Source organism: Bombus terrestris, chromosome 6 (genome assembly GCF_910591885.1).
Source record: "Bombus terrestris chromosome 6, iyBomTerr1.2, whole genome shotgun sequence".
Taxonomy (NCBI): domain Eukaryota; kingdom Metazoa; phylum Arthropoda; class Insecta; order Hymenoptera; family Apidae; genus Bombus; species Bombus terrestris.
Genome location: NC_063274.1, coordinates 4,432,286 through 4,453,331, shown reverse-complemented (window position 1 = coordinate 4,453,331; position 21,046 = coordinate 4,432,286). Strand labels below are relative to the sequence as shown.

General features: G+C 35.8%; 2 protein-coding genes and 1 long non-coding RNA gene across 18 annotated transcripts in view; 1 reads left to right on the top strand and 2 right to left on the bottom strand.

The window, feature by feature from the left end:
• The window catches only part of LOC100650279 (RNA polymerase II elongation factor Ell), a 144,709-nt gene extending 143,124 nt beyond the window's left edge, over positions 1 to 1,585 (bottom strand). The window contains exon 1 of the mRNA XM_003395837.4: positions 711 to 1,585. Coding sequence (XP_003395885.1) covers positions 711 to 842 — 132 coding nt within the window. The 5' untranslated portion in view covers positions 843 to 1,585. The remainder of the gene's footprint in view (positions 1 to 710) is intronic.
• Positions 1,586 to 1,977: 392 nt separating this feature from the next.
• LOC100650402 lies at positions 1,978 to 3,398 on the top strand. 2 transcript variants are annotated; one of them, XR_007224242.1, is made up of 3 exons: positions 1,978 to 2,142; positions 2,237 to 2,427; positions 3,226 to 3,398. It is a non-coding gene; the product is annotated as an uncharacterized LOC100650402 (long non-coding RNA). The 2 variants fall into 2 exon arrangements; XR_002307767.2 differs by lacking the exon at positions 1,978 to 2,142 and having other exon boundaries at positions 2,160 to 2,427.
• Positions 3,399 to 3,767: 369 nt separating this feature from the next.
• LOC100650524 (protein unc-13 homolog B) overlaps positions 3,768 to 21,046 on the bottom strand; it is a 377,008-nt gene continuing 359,729 nt past the window's right edge. For 11 of the 15 annotated variants that reach the window (XM_048406368.1, XM_048406369.1, XM_048406371.1 and 8 more), the window contains 9 exons: positions 18,505 to 19,239; positions 17,961 to 18,182; positions 17,387 to 17,830; positions 17,180 to 17,311; positions 16,838 to 17,063; positions 15,949 to 16,101; positions 14,030 to 14,134; positions 13,582 to 13,744; positions 3,768 to 13,377 (listed from right to left, as the gene is read on the bottom strand). In XM_048406368.1, coding sequence (XP_048262325.1) covers positions 13,080 to 13,377; positions 13,582 to 13,744; positions 14,030 to 14,134; positions 15,949 to 16,101; positions 16,838 to 17,063; positions 17,180 to 17,311; positions 17,387 to 17,830; positions 17,961 to 18,182; positions 18,505 to 19,239 — 2,478 coding nt within the window. In that variant the 3' untranslated portion in view covers positions 3,768 to 13,079. The remainder of the gene's footprint in view (positions 13,378 to 13,581; positions 13,745 to 14,029; positions 14,135 to 15,948; positions 16,102 to 16,837; positions 17,064 to 17,179; positions 17,312 to 17,386; positions 17,831 to 17,960; positions 18,183 to 18,504; positions 19,240 to 21,046) is intronic. The other 4 variants (XM_048406367.1, XM_020863448.2, XM_048406366.1 and 1 more) reach the window with 2 other exon arrangements.

Sequence of the window (21,046 nt, the reverse complement as noted above, 5' to 3'; positions counted from 1 at the left end):
ATTAATGTAATGGCAAAAAAGTAATGCTATTATTTTAATGAATTCTTAAATCAAAAGTAAAATATGCAAGCGGACAAAACATTCGTTTTAATAAACTTAGTCGCAATCTGGAAATGAATCTAGCAAGTGAACTGCCTTGTCAGATCTCTTATTACGTAATGTCGTTGTCAAACCATACGGATATAGCGTAATGATATAGTCGAACAAATTAACTCGGCGAAAAGAACACTCGTAATCGTTTTAAACTGAATCGCGTTCGATTTTTCTGTCAATCGCATACGAAAGGGCTAAGAGGGAAGAAAATACATAGAGCAGTAAGCAGCTGCTAACAAGCCAACGTGGCCTGGGTTGACTCTTGATTCGAACATCTTTTTACTAGTGTTTTCACCGATGCCGTAATATGTTTCGAATAATAACGTTTCACGGTAATTTCTGCAAGCAAACATGGCAATTTTTTGATCATGTAGTAACGAAATACCATACAAAATATGGCGAGTGAGTGACGATCGAGTGTCTCTTTCCTCGGCACGACATTACGACACATGTACGCACACATGACTGCTTCGTGACGCGTGCAGAGCCGCGTACATACACACACGTCTGTACGTATATACATACATATATACGCACACAAGCTCGCAATTCCTAGCCTGTACATAAGGAAAAGAGATGGCGAAGAATGGGACGAAATAAGAGTACGATTTACTTACCCGATTTCTGAGGAAGTCCTCGATGGCACGTTGCGCCGAGTCGGTGAGTTTCACGAAGATCAGGGACTTGTTTTCGTGAAAATTGCTGTGCGACGACAAACCATACTGGACACCTGCCGTCAGCGCCGCCATTTCTCTGTCTCTCAACAGTAGTTTCTCTCTCGCACACGTCCCCTTCGTAAAAGCGCACACAGCTGACGTCCTTGTTAGTTAAACGTATCACTTTTTTTTACCTTTACTTGTTACTCTGCGATACGAGAACGACGCATACAACGCGGCGAGAAAACACTTGCCGCAACGAGATAGATACTTTCACTCGGAACAAATCGGAGTAACGATGGAGAGGCACAGAAAGAAATAAAAAAAAAAAAGAGGAAAGTAGAGAGACACAAAGAGAGAGAGAAAGATATATACAACCCCCCCCCGAAATAGAGGATTCTTTTTGCACGTAGCTCTGGCACATACGCGTTTTTCTTTCGTTTTCTCGACGCGTATCTTTTTTCACGATCTCCACCTTTGCCACTTCTTTACGTGGTCCGTTTTCTTCGTCACGCTTCGAAAGTGGTAGCACCCGCGCGTAAACCACCCTCTCACACGTTCCTGGTCTTCGTTTTCTCTCAACCGTCACATATTAGCGCACCTATACGTCTCATTTCAGATTTTCTCGCGATTGGATACGTCGAGGAGAGAGCAGCGCCCGTCGTTTCGTTGTAAGAAACTACACAACTACACTTTCGAACGACCACCTGGTAGGTGGGGCTTACGGGAGAACCATCAACCAATCCCGATTTATACTTAGATAGCACACGACTGCGCACCCTACCGACCTCCTCGGGCCACAGTCAATGATCGACTGACGTTCTTTATCGTACCGCTTCATTTTTTGGGTATTAGTGCTGCCATCTGCTTTCGATTTTGATAATTCCACATATACATATTAATTCCGTGAGAAGATAAAATAATTTGCATACTTAAGCATTTATAAGTCTAATATATTTTATGTATATATATGCATTATAAATTGCTAAATTAAAAAATAATATAATCAGAAAGAAAGATATAGAACAAAAATATATGTCTTTTTCCTTTCTATATATTCAGTGAATCATGTTACTATATTTGCTTTGATTTGACAAATTTGTTTGTAGGGACCATTTTGCCCAGTTATCTTTTTATCTATTTATTTGTTTATTTATTTATATATTTATATATTTAGTTATTGACGACAATAAAAATTTCTTTCAAATCAAATAATAAATTGTGAAATTTATTGAAAATGTTTTAAAAATCACTTGTTTGGTTATCTCGGTTAATGAAACATTATGGAATGTATTTAATTAAACACGCCTGTGTATTATTTTTAAAAACAAATCATTCTTTTGTACGAAAATAAGCTATAAACTCGAGAATAATTCAGCCAATTGAAAATATGGTATGTAAAATCAGAAAGGGACTTACGTAATTCACTGGTGTGGTAGCACTGTAGAGCAGTAACCTTATCAACGTTAAATATTATATGTTCTTAGCTCAGTTATATAGAAAAGTTGAAGTATAAAATTTGGAGATGATTGAAAAGATTACACCGCTAACTACTATACTAACGGTTTGGATCGGCTGGATAATGTATACAACAACGTTCGATTATCGAAGACATCGCTTCTGCACAATGCCTTTTACGTATACCTCTTATAATTCTGATGCTCGCAAAAGAGAAGTGGTAATATACAAAGAACATTTCTATCATCATAATATTTAATAGTTCATTAAAACAAGCTGTACTGAAGTGTAGCTATCGCGAATTGTGAGCTCAAAAGAATTTTGGTAAGCAAAGTTGTAATAAGCAAGAAAAGATCTGAATTTTTTAAATTTACTATTAAAATCATCAAATATATCAACGTCATTTATATCTTCAAAATGATTTATAAAATCTTCTTTAATTTCATTAAATTATATAGTTACTGCTTTATGTATTAAGTAAATGTATATGTCTCCGAATGTTATGTGTATTGATTCAAATTTCAGGCCTTCATGAATCGAAGAGATTTGTATCTTTTATTTTAAGAAATGCACTCAATTTTTAAAGTCCTTAATATGTGTTCGATTTGTTTGCAATTGTTGATGTAATTTCCCAAAATCACTGATTTTGTGTTTTGTATTATTTGTATATGTTTTATTAAGTAATAATATATCACTATTTGCAAAAATTGGTATCTAATGTTAACTCAGCAGTGTAACGAGCAAGTTAAATAAACTGATGAATTTTAGTATTAAATTTCAACTATTTTAATCTATCAGCACTAATAAAGTGGTTTTTAAAAAGTAATATAAAATTGATGTAACAATGGAGAGATAATAAGCTCATAATTCGCTAACAATATATTGTCATTGACATTTGTAGTTAAATAGGTTTATATTTTATTTTCATTAATCTTCCATGATTAAGAAATACATTGCTTAGTACTGCTGTACCGCAATATGAGATTGTGATACTAATAAATATTATTATTCTTTGTAGGAAGTATTGGGTAGAGTGTACAAATTCGGAGACAATCTAAGCATGAAAGAAGGAAAGTGAAGCATAAAAGTTCTTTATATCATTATAATATATATAATAGTATATATGTATATATCAAGAATTATAGCTGTTGTAGTTATAACAACATTCAATAAACCACAATATGAAAAATATATTTATTTTTAATCAATATATGTGATATATTTTGGATAATGTAAGTTTATGTAACATATTTGCAATGTGACAAAGTTTTTTTGACCTATGATTTTAAATTTTAATGTAAATTTTATATGTTACATTTTTATGCTTTGAAAATATATACATCAAATAACGAGAAAAGGTAAACGAAGAGGAATTAGGTATTAATTAAAAGAGAAATCAGGTATTTAGCAATTTATTTTTTTTATTCTTATACTTAATTGTTTGACTGAAATGTCTTTATACCAAGAAGTCTTGTTCTAAAATAAATTGAATGAAATATTATTTAGTAATATTAACGTTAAATTTAATAAAAGGAGGTATTCAAGTAAAATATTTTGAGATTGATTGATTTTGATGTTTTATTAGATTTTTGTGAATTACCTTCCCCTGAGACAGCCCATTCCTTTAAGAAAGCCATCCTTTTCCTATCTCTTAACATTTATCATCTTATATCGCATAATTTTTGTTCCACTGTCCATTTAAGAGCACCCATTGGATATGATAAATTTATATGAATGAAAATTTAGACAAGCTGTGCAAATGGTTAATAGAATGAATAAACATAAAGTTAAATATTTTATATCCGAATATATCATTCGTTAATGTTATTAGATAATTGTATCAACATTGTTTGATTAAATTCTACTTTGTGGAGACACAATGATTGAATGTTACATAGTGGTTCCTCTCTTGAGAGATTAATTAAAGTATATTATGGTTGTTTACTTTGCATACAGAACAAATACCATGACAAGGAAAATCTTGCCTAAAAAAATTGCGCCTCCGCAATGTACAATAAATAATGGCGTCTTAGATACTAAGCTTTATTAACATTTACAAAAGAAAAGCAGGTATTCTATGAAGTGCTATTTCTTTCATTTAACAGTATTTTTCGGATAGAGTATAGTATCCGGATTGCAATATTTTTAATCTGAATGCGTCTTTTTGTGGATACTTTACGTTGCTAAAGCTGAAAATGAGAGTCATTTTTCACGGAAATAACGATTTTAAAAATTCAGACTTATGAACATTTGCCAGACAAAGATCTTAACATAAATCCGCGTAAGATGATTTTATAAAGCGTTAAGAGGTAGGTTTACAAAACAACTGATGGCACAGCCATCAATGCTAATGCTACAAATGCCAATTTTGCCGCTTACCGCATACCGTTTTCTGTATGAAAATAAAAAATAAGTTTATTTCTGTGGAAAATAACCCTTATTTTCTGTTTCAATGACCTCAAAAACCGCTAATAACTGTCATTCTAACTGAATATTTTCCAGTTCGGATACTATACTGAGCCTTCGTTTCATGTAATAAACAGGGAACTGTAAAACTCCATTCGGAATATACATATGTCAAATGAAAGTAGAAAATGTGAAAGAATAACACGTGATGAGAAAGTATACATAGCATACATGTAAGCATAAGTATACATACATGTAACAGACAGAACATAATAACAAGACCATTGCTATACCCAGAACATAAGAATTTTTAAGTTCAACAAACTGTGTATTTAGAAAATGCTTCATTTTGGTTGATGCTTCGCGTCCCAACAAGATCTATTTATATGTATGTATGTTTTGTAAGTGAATCTTGTGAAAATTACATAAAGACACGTAGTTATGTCAAAGTCATCGGATATTTGCTAATTTGCTGAAACACGAGGCAACATCAGATTGTGAATTTATAGCGTGACCGTGTACATCTTATGTATGTACAAGTGTTATACTACATATACATATATACATAGGTTGACGCATATAAAATGTTGCAAGTTATTTGGGACTAGTGTGGATAACAGTAAAATTTTTCTAGATACTAAATGATTTAAGGTATATGTTACGTACACTTGTATGATACGTTTTCTCTGTCTAAAATCATTAAATGCCAGAAATCAATTTGGCGCTATTTCTAGCAAGTTCGATGTGACAACTTGAAGCATTTCATATGAACCATTTATATGTATATATAGATATATATGTATATATATGTGCAACTGTATATGCAATATATTTTGCGTTTATACGGTTATATTTTACATATGAGCATATTGTTAATGCAGAAATTATAAATTACAAAAAGATAGCCGAGACAATAAACGGACGCTTCGTATAACATGAAGATCCATGTCGTAATATACAGTGATAACGATGATAATGATTGTAGCAAGAAGAGATATGATGAAAACAATAGCAACAACGATTAGATGTATGAGCATTGTTTTCTTATTGATTTGTTAACTATCAGACGAAAATCCAGAGGTCTCTAATAAAACTTACGAAATGATAATTATGGTTCTTACCTAATATTAGCTAGTATCGAAAGTAGAAATTTTTAATGAAAATTATTACAATGTGTATTTACTAGAAGAGAGATTACTAAGGTCATTTCATAAACAAAGCATTTTATATGTATTTTACTCTGACATGCGTCAATTGTATTTGAACACTTTTGTACAATTGAACACTGACGTATAAAAGCAGCATCGATTGAAATAAAATTAGACAAAATCAGATGTTATTAATTAAACACGAGTCCTCTAGATTGTCGATGATCTGTATTCAGTAAATTTCGTATAGTAATTATGGTGATAAAACATCGAGTCACATCTTAAATTTTATCTAATAATTTGTGATAATGAAGTTACTTCGATTGTACCTTTCACGTAAAATACGACGATATGGAATGTGGCACAATGATTCAACGACGATAAAACTCTGGTCAACTTTCCTCGTTTGCCTTTTATTCGCACTCTTATACTCCATTTAATTACTTCAGTTGATCGACAGACACCACTGTAACAATCTTTTTCGTATTCACATTTAGTTCGCGTAATTCTTGAATAGCATTGTCACTTAATAATTCTTTCTTCCGTTGGCTTATACTATATCACGTCATACACATTTCCTAATTTATCGATCGAATCTTATTAACGTTTGCACACGTCGCCAAACAAAATTACCTCTTTCGTAAAATTTGTTTAAGGATGACTCATCATTATATACAAATGATTACAACCAATTTCACATATATAATTTTATCCCTTATGTTGTTACGAACTAATCACGATGCACGTTAGTTTGTAATTTGCACCAGAAAAATTTAAGAACTTTAATAATTGTTGGAAGTTTGAAAAAAGAAGCCATTACGTATAGAGCTATTTCTCTAAAATGGAGATGAAAAACATTATTAATGGTAAAACATATTCATTTCCTTAATCTCTTTTTTCTTACAAGAACATGAAGTAAGGATGACAATAATGTATGTATGCGTGTGTGTATGTACGTCGATCAAATATGATGAAATCTGCGTGATTTCAAAATTGTTCGATGACGTATGTATACGTATGTCTGGAGAAGTACGGCAAGAAACGACGATGAATTTCATTAGAATTAACGATAATAATTATCTCGGCTAGGATTATCACATAATTAATAATAATGTTGAATAAATAGAACAAAAACGTGGACGAAAATCAATCGATGAAATAACAAGTTCGAAAAAATACCTGCCAATGCTGGCGTCGCGTGCGTCGATCGATTAAGAGAGATAAATTCTTCAAGAGTAGAATCGCAACGTAAAATCATGCACACACGTTCAGAGCTACTTAGATGAAAAAGGCTTCAATTATACAAATGGTTCAAAGAATAATAAGCTTTTCATGCGAGTGAATGAACGAAAGATAAACGTTTATTAATAAAGATCTGGGTTTATACGTATTATTATTTTTTCTTGTGTCGAATGTGCGTGTTTGACTCTGATACAATTGCTTTTAGGTTCACCTATGTATACTCAGAGGCTGCGCAACGGTATGCCGTAATTATAACTCTTTTTCCTCATCGTTCGCTTGGTTTTGCGTTAAAAATTTTGATAATAACAATGGTACACTCTTTGCGGGGATGATGAAAATGTACTCATTACTCGTTGAGATATAATACCTAATAATCACGCAGTCATCCGCACGTACGCACAGAATTACGTGTTCCGTACACATTATTGTTTTCTTTTTTCAAATGCGTCTGGTCGCATGATTACAAATTTATTCCTTAATATGCTTTACTTACGAAACACAAACATTCTGCCATTTTTTTTAAATATATTTGTTAAGTACAATTATATACGCGTCGTACGATTTTTCAAGCATAGTATTGTCAACAATTGTGTATATATTTGTTCTTTTTTCCTTTTCCCCTTTCGTTTGTTAAATGGTTTCTTCTGCTACACGTCCTCACGATACAGCAATCTGAAGTCTAGTTTTTCGAATGATTTCTTTTTTTTGGTTTTGCATCCATGGTCAGTTACTGAACGCAAAAGTTCGCGGTGACATCTCGCGCTCTCGTCGAACAAGAACTACGAACACTTGACCTTGTTCCATAATATACGCGTCCCAATCTTTTTTCTTCCGATTAGATGTTCTGTGAAAATAATGATGGATCGATTCGTGCAACGAGACGTTTAATCACAGGAAGAAATATTTACGGGTTTTGAATCTTTTTCACGACTGTATAAATATAAATGTTTAAACGTTCGTAATATATTAAAGTGATCTATGGGTATACGTTCTCATTATGTAAGGATAGTAATACATTCCGTTTCCCACTTTTTTCTTCAGTACTGGTTTTTTTTAACCCTTTAGGGACTGTTCCTTTTCATCTTTTTTTCATCTTTTCTCTCATATTTATATATATATATGTTTTTTTTTAATTCAAAGTTATTCAAAGTAATGAAATTCATAGACTAAAGTCTAGTTCTATTATTAAACACTCATCTCTAAACACTCACAGCATGCATCGCATTACATTATAATAATCTAATAACAATATGCATGTAAATGTTATAACACTAGAATGATATTAATGTTACAAATTATGTATTAGTACCGTAATTATATTCGATATCTTAAGAGAGTAGAATCCAAGATAAAGCACTTGAAAACTGAATTCAGCGCGCGAGTCCCAGCAGGGTTAAACTTTTATTCATTTCAGATCAGTTTGCCAGCATCGTGTTTGCCAGCAACATTCATATGTCAATGCTTTTCCTCGAATAGCGATACGAACATTATTTATCTTCTGCACTGTACTCTTTTGAGGTTAAACTATACTGAACAAAGAAAAAGAGTAAACGTCGTGACAACGATATTTCCTTGTTTTTTCCTATGATTGCGAACGGCATAAGAACAAACATGGCTCATATGTTACCGTTCCCGTGAATTCCAATGAAAATATCACTATCGAACGGCACTGTGTAAAATATCTAATTGTCTCCCGCTCCCTCGTTGATCGTCGAAATCGTTCTCTTACCTTTATCATTCATTATCCAACGAATACTTTTGCGTTCCCTATTTTATTTCGTGTCGATATCATAGTGTTCTTGTTCTCGTTATGTTACCGATCGTTCACGTAGACATTGTGACAGGTGACAGATCGTCACAATCTCTATGTAATATCGCGACGATTGCCATGGTATCTTTCGTTATCACACACCAACGAGACTCTTCGGACGTTTAACGAGTATAGAGAATAGGAATCGAAATGTTTTTTAAAAGAGAAGAATACTGTTACTATTGGGATCGGTGTATTACGTGCATGGTATGTGTAATTATGTGTATATGTATGTATGTTGTATTGTGTATATAGAATACATGTACGTATGGTACGTGTATGCTTATGCGTGTTGTATAGTACAACGATAACTGGCCAGAATTTCGTTTCGTTAACTAGCTGTTAATATTCCCATTAGTTCTTGGAACCGGCCTCGTGGGCCTCCGATGTTATATATATTTAAAACAAACAAATGTATCAAGTATATCTTACCTCAGTCATCACTTGGATTTAATCAAGAAGAGAAAATCTTTCTAGAAATATACTTCCTTCGATAACTGGCCAGTTGAAATCCCAATATGTGGCCAATTAGGGAAGCACTACTGTATTGTGTCATGTTTGAAATGCAGAGCATCTCGCGTGTTTGTTCTTGGTGTAATACGTGTAAGTGCGGGTATAAGTGTAAATGTAATGCGTGTAAGTGTAAATATATTTGTCTGTAAATGTAAACGAACATGTAAGTATGTGCAAGTGTGTACGTGTGTATATGTACTTTAAAGGGTAATTATCACAGAATACACGAGATATTTTTTTTTAAGCTTACGAGATATTAATCGAAGCGGAGAGTAGGAGGAAAAAGTGGCGGTCAATTCCATCCACGAAGCGCAATTGTCGACCGACACGGAAACTTCCCAGCGAAAAGAAACACACAGAAGGTTGTTCCCGTTTCGTCGACGGACTTGGCCTGGTTGCCGAATTTACCAGCCCTTTTTCATTAATTAGTATGTAGTACTTAGGCAGCGGAGAAAATAGACACTTTTACAAATGAAGATGGTGACGAGATCGCGGATCCGTGTTTTTCTCTTCCAATTCTACTTTCCTCCCTTACATCTCTCTCTTTCTTTTTCATACGTTGTTTTTTTCTATTTTCTACTCGTCTATTTCACTCACGCCATGCTGTTTCTTCATCCGAATTCGATGCTCGTTTCTAAGCCCGAAATCGTTTCTCATCGCATTCGCTTTTGAATAAAGATACACCAGAATTGAAACAGCGCGAACGTTGTAAAAGAGACGAACCGCAACGCGTTTTGTGCATGAGGAGCATTTCGTCGAGGGTCGTTTAGATCGACACGGATACACAGATCCGGGCACATTTGAATCTACGCGCTCTAACCACGTCAACGAGTAACGTGCTAACCTTTTCTTTTATGAAACAAAATATGTACGGTAAAATTATCACGTAAACTCTATTTTGTCCTACGATTTTTCGTAATGAGATTCAGAGGTGCATCGATTCATGAATGATAAACCATTATTTTTTCCTTTTTCTCTTTCAATCGTGAAACGTATTTGTATTCCTGATGTAAAGTTACGTGGTAAGAGGTAATTTTGGAAAGATATGCGCTTGTATGTATATGTATAACGTGTTAATAAACGGAATTCTATTCGAAGGTTCTGCGCCTGACCTGTGTCGCGTGTAGACGCATCATCCGGATATGGTAAGCGCCAGGTGTAAATATGTAATTGTAAAGATAGCCGAATTTTCCTTTTTTTTTTTCTCGGGTGGCTTTCTCTTCAGACGAATATCCCGCGCTCGCAGCTACATCAGCATTTATATACTATACACAATACGTAAGTATATCTAGACGTACTACGTAGTAGAAACTTTTCTTGTGGATATAATCATGTAATCTCTGGAATTGTATATCTGGTTTAACCTGCGAAGGTCAGAGAATGAAATTTATTTAGTTTTAAAGTCGCGTGCATCTTTTTTTTTTGTGTTATTAATAGTTTCCATCTTCTGCTTCTTTCTTCTGTTTCTTTTTTTCTTTTGTTTCACAGTGACCGCTTTTCTTTGCCTTTTTATTCCCATATATAGGTTTCTCGGGAGATCCGATCGAAGCTTCGTGCAAGAACTGCGACATGTGTTCTTAAACAAGTGTTTCCAGAGTTTTCGAACGACATTAGATGCGAAACGAAAAACGTTAGGATGTCTTCCGCGGGGATCGTTTCCGTTTTGTAGCAGATTGAGGGACCGTTTAACGCGTCCGCCCTCGATTTTCTCGATTATTCATTTTCTTTTTATTCTTCATATATAGTGGGGGAAGTCTTGCATTAGAGAATCGCGGCCTCTAATCTTCGTAACTTAACCAACTGTTCCCACGAGTGGACAATGTTTGATCTATATACAAGAGTAATATCGATGAGATATTTTTAAGCGAATAGACAAAGAAGTATCGATGTCCGTTATTTTCGAAGCTTGCGTTCCACCTCGTCGTTTACATATTTGGTTTTGCACGTTCACACAAAAAGCAATGATCGTCGAAAGGGGAAAGTGTCGAAGTTACATGATTATTTAGGTTACCATACATCTACCACGATATAAAGTTTAATTTCGAAAAAGTTAGGTTGTCAATTCGTAGAAATAGTAGTTTCTGGCTAGAACAGATCGAAAACCGGATTCTCTGTTTCACGATATTGTACGTAGAATGAAAATTGAAGGCGGACGAAAGGATCCTAACTCGTATGTTTCTTCCTCTTCTTGTTATTCTTTCTTTTTTTTTTTTTTTATTCTTTTCTTCTTCACTGGAACGGAATATCGGCTTCTTGTGTACGTGAACATCTTCATCGTATTAAACGTCGTATTAAAGGTCTTCGAAGCGAGACCCAAAAGGATGATTCACGGGGAATGATCGAAGTCTTCGAGCGGACCTCGTAATACGTTTACCATCAATAATCAGACTCTTACGATCTCTTGTTAATTCTTACGATAAGAACGTACTTTACATTACAATGCCTATTTTATTACTAACGGCGCGTCCCGAGTAACGTCGTGACGCGCCTATTGGTCGTACGCAATGCTACGTTAAACTGTTATTTAGAAAAACTTTTTTTCGTCAACAATGTGTTTCACATATCTACAAGTAAACTCGTCATTCCGAACAAACGGTCTAAAACGTCGTCTCTCACGAGTGTCTATATTTTATATATAGTATTACATTTTCCTCATTGCAGCGCGATTCGTATTTTTTAGTTTTCAAAAAAGAAAAAAAAACACTCCCGATTCACGTTTTATATTTGCAACGTGTTAGCGATCACGGACCCCGATTCGATCGTTCTTCGTGCTCTTCTTCGTTTTCCTTTTCCTCTAGCTGCAGTCAAGCTGCTTCCGTTTCTTCTGGGAGTCCGTACACGTCGAGGTCTAACCGCGCTGGACGTATCATCTACGACTAATTCGACTCCTTTCCTCTCCTTACGTTACGAATATTTACCAAATATATTACGTACTGGCAGCACTGTTTTTACGTGTCGCGTCTGTTCAGAACACTCTTCGATACCTGAGGTTTCGTATTTTCCATTTTTACGGCACTTACTTGAACGAAAAGTCCGTCCGTATATCTTCCCATATTCTTGACCAATCATCATCCTGTTATTCTACATTTCTATCGCTTTTCCGAAAAGGTAGGAGGAGTCACCCTTCCCCTTTTCTACTCTCTTTGTCCGACTTCCACTAGCTGGATGAACGTTTCGATTCGGGGACTTGACTTTCAACATGTTTACTCGAAAACCTTCTTTCTTTTTCTTTCTTTTGGTTTTATCTTCTTTTTTTTTATTCTCGGCTCATTCGGTTTATATAGGGGACGGGGCTAAAGCTCTGTGATTCGTAAAAAAGAGAGAAGAACACGCTCGACCGGAAGCAGACTGCGAAGGAAGCGAGAAGAATGATGTCGCACGACAAGGTCTCTCGTTCCCTCATTGATCGACGTTAGCGTTAGAACCGAAAAGGATTCGGCCGATCGTCCTTATCGGTGATTTTTCTCGCTTATGTGTTTGCTGCAATGTGTGTTTCTTATTTTTATTTTGTGTCTCACGCGTTCTCGATATCGCATGTGTCTCGCGGTGTTGCTCGTTTTTTTTTCTTTTATTTATTTGCTGAATTATTTTGTTTTGTTTGCTTTTTAAAGGCTTCATTCTCGACAACGACGGCCGAACGCTTCTATGGTTTCCCCTATGGACAACGCCCCTCTCCTTCTCTCCTTCGAGCTCTTTCCAAACTCGAAGGACGCATCGCTTCGCTGTCGTGGCTTAATGCTGTGACCCTGAGCCTCAGGTAGGGTTCGGTAACGGTGTCTCCTGCCTAATATCACTCTTCAATTTCACGAACTCTTTTGCGATCTCGTCGTTGTTCCTCTGTGAAAGAATCCTTAGGATTGTCCAGCCGGTTTCGTCCATCTGGATTCGTTTACCAAGCGACAACCAGCAAGCGCACGAGCCTTCCTCGACGATGTCCTTGAGCTGCATTACTGCTACACCGACCAGCCTGTCCTCTCTCGCGAAGCAGTAGTCTTTCACGCAGATATGCAACTCGTAGAAATCAAGTTGCTGCTGCTCATTGCCGATCATGCTACATACGTCGAAATAGATTTGTTAATATCGATCGAATGTCTGCGTATTGCATGGAAAAGATCAATGATCATGATTCTAAATTTGTTTCATATGTAACAGAGTATATGAAACAGTTATTAAAATTGTTAGTAAAGGCTTTGATATTTTTTTAAATAAACGAAGGACAAGTAGGGTCTACTAAAAAATAGAGAGAGATACTCACAAGTCAAAGCTCTCGTTGAATTGCGGCGACCAATTATTGCTCTTTGATTTTGTCGATTGCTTCCTCTTCTTTCCAGTTAAATGCGGTCCGATCAAATTTACTTCAACGTACGGTCTGAACATTCCCGTAGCAAGCTGCCACTTCAAATCGTTCGCAGCGACAACTACAAAGTAAAATGTATTAAATATGACAATATTTCACGATGCTTATATATATATTATATTCCACCTATATTATATGTAGAATAATTGTATGTATGGTAATATCATTTTTTATACGAAACTGTTACAAAACATATGAAATAATAGTTGGCAGGCACCTGGCTGAAGATCTTTAACGTTATAATTAATAAAGATACGATAGTCTAGATTTATCTTTTTATAAGATATTAATGTAAACTATATAATTCATAATAAAATATCGATATTCTAGTGTAAATAAAACATACCTTTGACAGTGACCTTCTGTTCGCCAGTTCCAGGATGTGTGAAAAGATCCACCTGTATACTGACTTCTCCGACCGAGCCCTCCTCCGTACCGGCAGTATCTGGAACTTTATCAACGATAAGTTAGATTTCATCTGAAAATTCCGATTTCTAGCCGCTAAGTACTACGAGAGAGAAAAAGGGAGCTTCGGTCACCGCTATCCGAGGCTAAAATTCTCAGATCTGATGCTAAGATACTATGACCAATGTCTAGTTCTAGAGCAGATTACATGCTCTAATCATATGCATATATAGAACTTTGTCTCTTTGAGTATTTATCAGAGAAGACGAAGTTGCTGTGTTGTTAGAGTGTCTCGGACACGCATTAAATACCTCAAGCGTATACAATTTGAAAGAGTTTGATACAATTGGTTAATTAATCGGCTTCATCGCTTTTCGACCAAGGATAAATTGGCGAATTGTGAAAATCTACATTTGTCGCTCTGCTTGACGTGCAGATTATAACGTTTGATTATGCGTTTTGTAGCTGATAATTAATCGATCAGTTGTATGGATACGTAACATAGAATGAACCATTGCATAGGTATTAGTTGAATTAGAGAGCTGCATGTCTCTTGAAAGAAATAATTAAATTGGAGTGGTGAAATGGTGAATTGGCAGTGATAAATTGAACAAAGGTCTATAGGTGTTTATGTGTAAATGTGTAAAAGCTTCAAAGAAGATGATTAAAGAAATGCTTAATGTAAAAGACAATGTTAGAAAATGGCAACCCTTGGAACGTGTAACACACGCGCAATTTTTATAAATTGCGTCTAGAACAATTGCCTATAAGATTTTATAATCTATGTAATGTATAATTTTACATTTGTCGTCGAATAAGAAAGCAAAAAGAAATGAATTACTGAGTGTCACGATCAGAGTCCGATAACGTCTAATCAATGTACAATATTATTTTGTTTATCGATCGATAAATTATTTACTGAATCATTTTCTTCGTGATCACATAAATTAAGTAGAATACGCGTGGGTACAAGATAAGTCATAATGGGGTGGCCATTTTCTATGGTCGTTGTTTTGCAAGGTTTTCGGTAGTATCTAGCAGCAACAGCGGTAGTAGTGATAGCAGCAGCGTTACCTAGTACAACTATCGATCATCGAGAAGTTTTCGGGACGCTTTTGACTCTTCCTATACTAGTTGTTCATGAACATTCGGATGATTTAGCCTCGTGTTATTCCTATAGCTCGTAACTGAACTCTTACAAGCAATTATTGTACCGAAAGGGTCGATTCTGCTTAAATTAACGATTTAAGTCATAATACATTTCAAGTTCAATAACACGTTGCTAATATTAGTAGCATTTGTACATGAGCATTCAAAGATTACTATGTTTCAAGTTGCGCATCTATTTCTTAAACCAATAAGCTATTGCCATGCTTTCGTCTATATAGTTAAGCAAATTTAATTAACTTCAATACAAAAAAGCCATTTCTTTATTTTATAATCAGGAACAAGTAACGTAAATGTCAAATTTTCAATATAAATTCTTTTTGAAAAATTTTGCAATTAATAATTCCTCCAATAATAAAAAAAGAGTATTACTAAAAAAATATATATATATATATGTATATTTAAAACCATTGATCAAATCCAAATATTATCTTCAAAAACTCCTTTTTCTATTAATCTATTATATCAATTTTGGTTGGAACGAAAGCACAGAGGTATAGGTCATTCGAGTATGAATGTCCAAAGACTATCAGCCAAGTAGCCTATCTAGTCCCGAAAAGACAGCTCGGTGAATAATGCAATCACAAACAGTTCACTACGTCCTAAAACGAGCGCCTAGGTTCGAAAAGTGGCCAGAAGTCAGCGAAGAATTCCCGAGGCTTCTGCTCTAAGGTGGCTAGTGCTCTCTGGTACCTTGTCGACTCTCTCGACGAAGAGAGGGCTTGCTCTGGCGAAGGGGTTCTTCGAGGCTTTCCATACCCTCGGCTCCTTCCCCTTCGTCGCCACCTCTTTCGCTGCTCATCGAACGCTGACGCTGACGCAGCTTTGACGCATTGTTCAGCGGCACTGTCGCGATAATTTTGGTTACGTGGGTTGTATTCGTATCTCGTGACGAATTTTCCAAAAATGTCGGGCTGTGTGTGTATGTGTATATGTGAACGGATGATGATCGTAAACGAGTGTGCATAGCGCAACGAGTTAATTTTCACGTTTCAATCAGATTTTAAATTCGATGTTCACGCGATTGGTATTTGGTTGCATGTGGTACCTGTACGAGCGTCTTATTAGATACTGTTGATGAATAAATTTATGGAAATTGGCGGTAACATGTACGCTCGTAGATAACGTGCGTCGCGATATAGCGGAAGCCAATTTTTTGATTAATATTTTCGCAGCGTTTAATTTAATTGGTACATCGATCAAATTATAGATTCTCGCTTCGTTTGGAATTTTGCTAGTTGTCATATATGATGATATGTATGTACTGTGCGCTGGACAACTGTGTTTGTCTTTTTACGCGATAAAAACATACTTTTTATTTGCCATCCAGATGCGAAGAAAGTACTCGTTTATTTGATAGTAGTTCTACATTATACTTGCGCTCCTGTTTTTGTTATTTACAGCGAATAAAATTTTATCTTTGCTCGTAATATATTATCACCAATGCTGATAAACGAAAAACGAATAAAACCGTGATTATGTATATAGTTCTGATTTCTAATATCGATCGATGATTTTTTACCTGATACCAGATGAAAATGTTTATGAAGCTATTTGATAAATTGTTTAAGAATCGATTTACCTTGGTTGACCTGAGACGTAACAAAAGTCTTGATGAGGGTGTCTGTTGTTTGCGTATACAAGCTCAAGGCGTATCGTAAGCTCTGCAATTCTGGCGATTTCTCTAAGAATGTCTTCTTCAGACCGTTTCCACCCGCGTGGAAGTACTGTTTGATGGTATCGAGGGCGACCTCGAGGACCGCACACTGTTTCGGGGAAAGATTCTTCTCTACTTCTTTAGAAATATCCTGTGAACGATATGAGATTAAAATAACATAAGGTTTTTTCATCTACTAACGATTGAACACAGTTTTCAAAATATTAAAAGGAAATACTAATTATACGCTATTTAAATTAAACACACCATTACACCGCTCAGTGCGTTTTTCACATCCGGTTTACCAACCATGTGGTTCTTGAACAGTTTCGACATGTCTTCTATCTTCGCATTCGCGGCTAAGTTCTTCGCATTATCCGTCAGATTCTTGAACATCATCTGTAAAATACATGTAAAAATACATTTATCTGTATAACATACATTCCTCTAAAGTTTTGATAGTGGAAAACATACGCTCTTATCCGACATGGGTGGCAACACCACCGTCTTCTCTAAAATCCTCATGACGATCTTCCACAACTCTTTCAGCAACCTCTTCAGCACAGTCTTTTCACAAGATTCAGCATACAACGATAAACTTCCATCGAGAAGATCCATCAAAGGACGCAACACTTCATCAGCTTCCACAGCTACGTTATTTCTTTGAGCAGGTTGCACCTGCCCACCTCCTTTAATGGCTAACAATAAATCGCCTAACTCTTTCACCGAAGCTGTTATCCTTGGTTCCAAACTCTTTGCAAAGAGCATGGCTAGATCGTCGAGTGCTCCGTTCAGTTGCTGTTGAAGTTCTTTCAGAATGTTTGCCGCGTCCTCTTCCAATTTTTCTCCACCCATCGACTCGAACATCTTCTCTAATTGTACTCGAAGTTGCTGAATATTGTTCATGAGAATGCAAGCCTAAAAAAGAAGACGATGCTTACTTGAAAATGGTATACGGACACAATGAAACTCGTTACTTGTAAAATATCCTGCAATCAAATGCATCTTATCGATAAATTTGTTTGTTAAAGTCGACTGTTAAACGTACGATTCTTTCTTCCTTTAGGTGACTTGGGAATTCCTTCTTCACGATATCTGCATAGGCGACTAACACCTTGACGATGGTTTTCGCGAACCTCTTCATATATCTCTTCCAGATCTCCGGATCAGGACATTCCAGCTTGGAGACCACGTCGAAGCACTGGGTTAATTGTGTGAAGACGTCGACGACGGAGACGCTGAACAGCGCGTGTTCGCTGCTCTTTTGGAACTGCGGTGAATTTACACAATGTTAAACCATTCATAAATTTAAGTATAATATATATTTTGCTACATCGGATAAAAAAGAAAAAGATGTATTTCAGGAAGTTAGCAATTGATTAAACGATCAATGTATTTGTTTTCGATAAAGCTAGTCACTGATCTTAGCGTAGTATGTTTTCCTTATAAAACTATCGGAAAAGATATTTCTACCATCAGATCTTCTTCTACCCCTCGTAAACAACGAGAATCATTTTTTTTTACAGATTGAAAAAATTTTCTTTCGAGCAAGTTAATCGATTTAATTAAACCTGAAGGAAAGGGATACTTACTCCGTCCTTCTTGTCTCTGCTGAAGGCACCATGGAGATATTCCAGTGAGACGTCATCGTTCTCGTTTAGCCACTGCATAACAAACGGTTCGAACCACGCAGGATATTCGGGCACCGCGCCCTTATACGGCGGTACGTCCTTCACGTAATTGGTGTGCAACCACTTGACCTTAAAGTGTAGGTTCATATAGGCCGAGGACTTGCACAGTCTATGTTGTTCGTGCTCTTCTAACGCGTACTTCATGTCCACCGCGAACAGAGACCACATGGTGGCCGCCGACAGTTGACCGATATTCAATTCCTGAGGGAATTGGTTCAGGACAGGGGCATAACTGTTCTTATCTTCGTCGATCACCGAAACGATCAGTGCGATCAGCTTATGCCAGAAGTCCAACGATTCCAGGCGAGGTCCATGATCCTCGGCGTCTCTCTTCGCCTCGCTTGGATCCACTTGGAATTCTCTGTTGTAGATATCGTAACAATTTTCAAAAAGAAACTGATAGGTCGAACGAAGACACGCTTTCACGCAATCTTTCACCACGGTGCTCGCTCGTGGAGGGCTGGACAACTCCAAAACCTTCATTCTGAAGAACGTGATGCTCGTCAGCAGGTCGACCGTGCTCTTCAAGTCCATCAGCTTCTCCTGGCTCGAGGCCGGGAAGTTATTTCGGTACATTGACAGATCGATTCGCAGCGAGTTGTGCAGTTGATCCAGTAATTTCACGAATTTCTCTTTCTGGAACGGTAGAAATGGACCGTGAACGACCAAGGAAAATGTATTTTGTCGGTATATAGAGTTTCCATAAATTACGGGCGTTGTCGGCCAGAGAGAAGGACCCCGTCTTCGCTCAGTCCAGCCATTTATACGTCCCGGGCAAACAGGAACGATCAAAAGTTATGTTATACTTATCTCGGCCGGAAAATATATTACATATGTGGGATTTTGCTTTTAGGCAGCTAACGTTTAGGGAAGCATATCGACGAGCAGAAAGGTTTTGTATTTTTGTGACTAATATATAATACAACATCGTATATAATCTATTATGTAATATATATTATTTATTATGTACTATATTATATTGTATATTACATAATATATATATACACATGTATGGTATCATACATAGTTAAAATTTTATAGATTCAGTAACATATCTAATCATAAACTCTTTCTACTTCTAATTTCGCTATTTTGGATTGTCTGGTAGACTGTCAAATAAATAATTTTCTATTAATTTCTCACATTTTTGTAATACAGATTTTAATATACGATAAAGATTTACTTAATACTGTTAGAATAATTGAAATGCTTATCAATGGCTAACTCTCCATGTCTTTATATGCAATGCTGCTATATGTTATCAATGTCGTAAAACCTTGCAAACAGTCTTTTCTCTGTATTTATCGATACTTCAACGCACGGATAGTGTAAAGAACTTGTTATTTATTATTAATAATAATAGGAAAGTTATTACTACCAGTACTGAGAAATAAATGAAACAATAATTATTACAAAGCTACAAACGTTCGAATTAAACGACTGGCTTGGAGACTGAATTTATTTACAGAATCGTCGTATTTTATTTGAAGAAAAGACAGACTTTTGTTGATAATTCAGCTAGCTAAGTCAACGGTGTTGTTTACGGTTAGCAGGACTTTACGATCCCTGAGGTGCTTATATGGGAAAGAATTCTGTAGGTAGGCTAGATCCAGAAGAAAAATGAACATCCAAAGAAAAGAAGAAATATCCTTGGGGGAAGATTTTCCAAGCATCGTGTCGAACGCAATGAAATTGAAGACGAGTAATGATATTAACAAGGATGATGTCCAATATATTTTTTCCCTTTCAATGATCGTATTTTTATTTACTCTTCACCATCAATACTGCCTTCTGTGATATTTTTCATGTAATTTATATCGTGCAAAAGAGAATCATGGAATAAATAAAATTTATCTTTTCGATGAATAGCTTCGAAAATTCCCGGAAAATTAAAAAACACTTCACTTATTTTCTGCGTTATTCGATGTTTTATCAAGCATTTTGCACTTTCCTTTACTGTTCATCTCAACTTTAAAATATTTAGTTTTGTTGTAAACCTTCGATCTTCTTTCGTTAGCGTCCAGCTCAGTTATTTTCTTCTTTTGTTGGCGCTTTTGCAACGAAGATAAAGTTATTGGGTCGCACGTTCACCACCGTACAAGACAAAGTCATGCATAATTCAAGAACGTCGAAACCAGGAACGCTCGGTTCTTTCGCTGCTAACAATTTTTTCGAAAAAATTTACATTGATTTACCGAAACAATCCTCTGTGCCGAACGATAGAATCTGCAATTTCGGCAACTCTGTTTTAAATTAATTGTATACTTTTACATTTTTAGTAGAATTAAATGTAAAAGGGTCTTTCAAGTTCACTTAATTTTTGTATATATTAGGTCATCCCATAAGTTCGTGCCGACTTTTGTCATACATTTCACGTGTCGATTTATAAACATACGGCGATAAGGGACCAATGCACTTGAAAAATGGGAAGAAGTTGTACAAC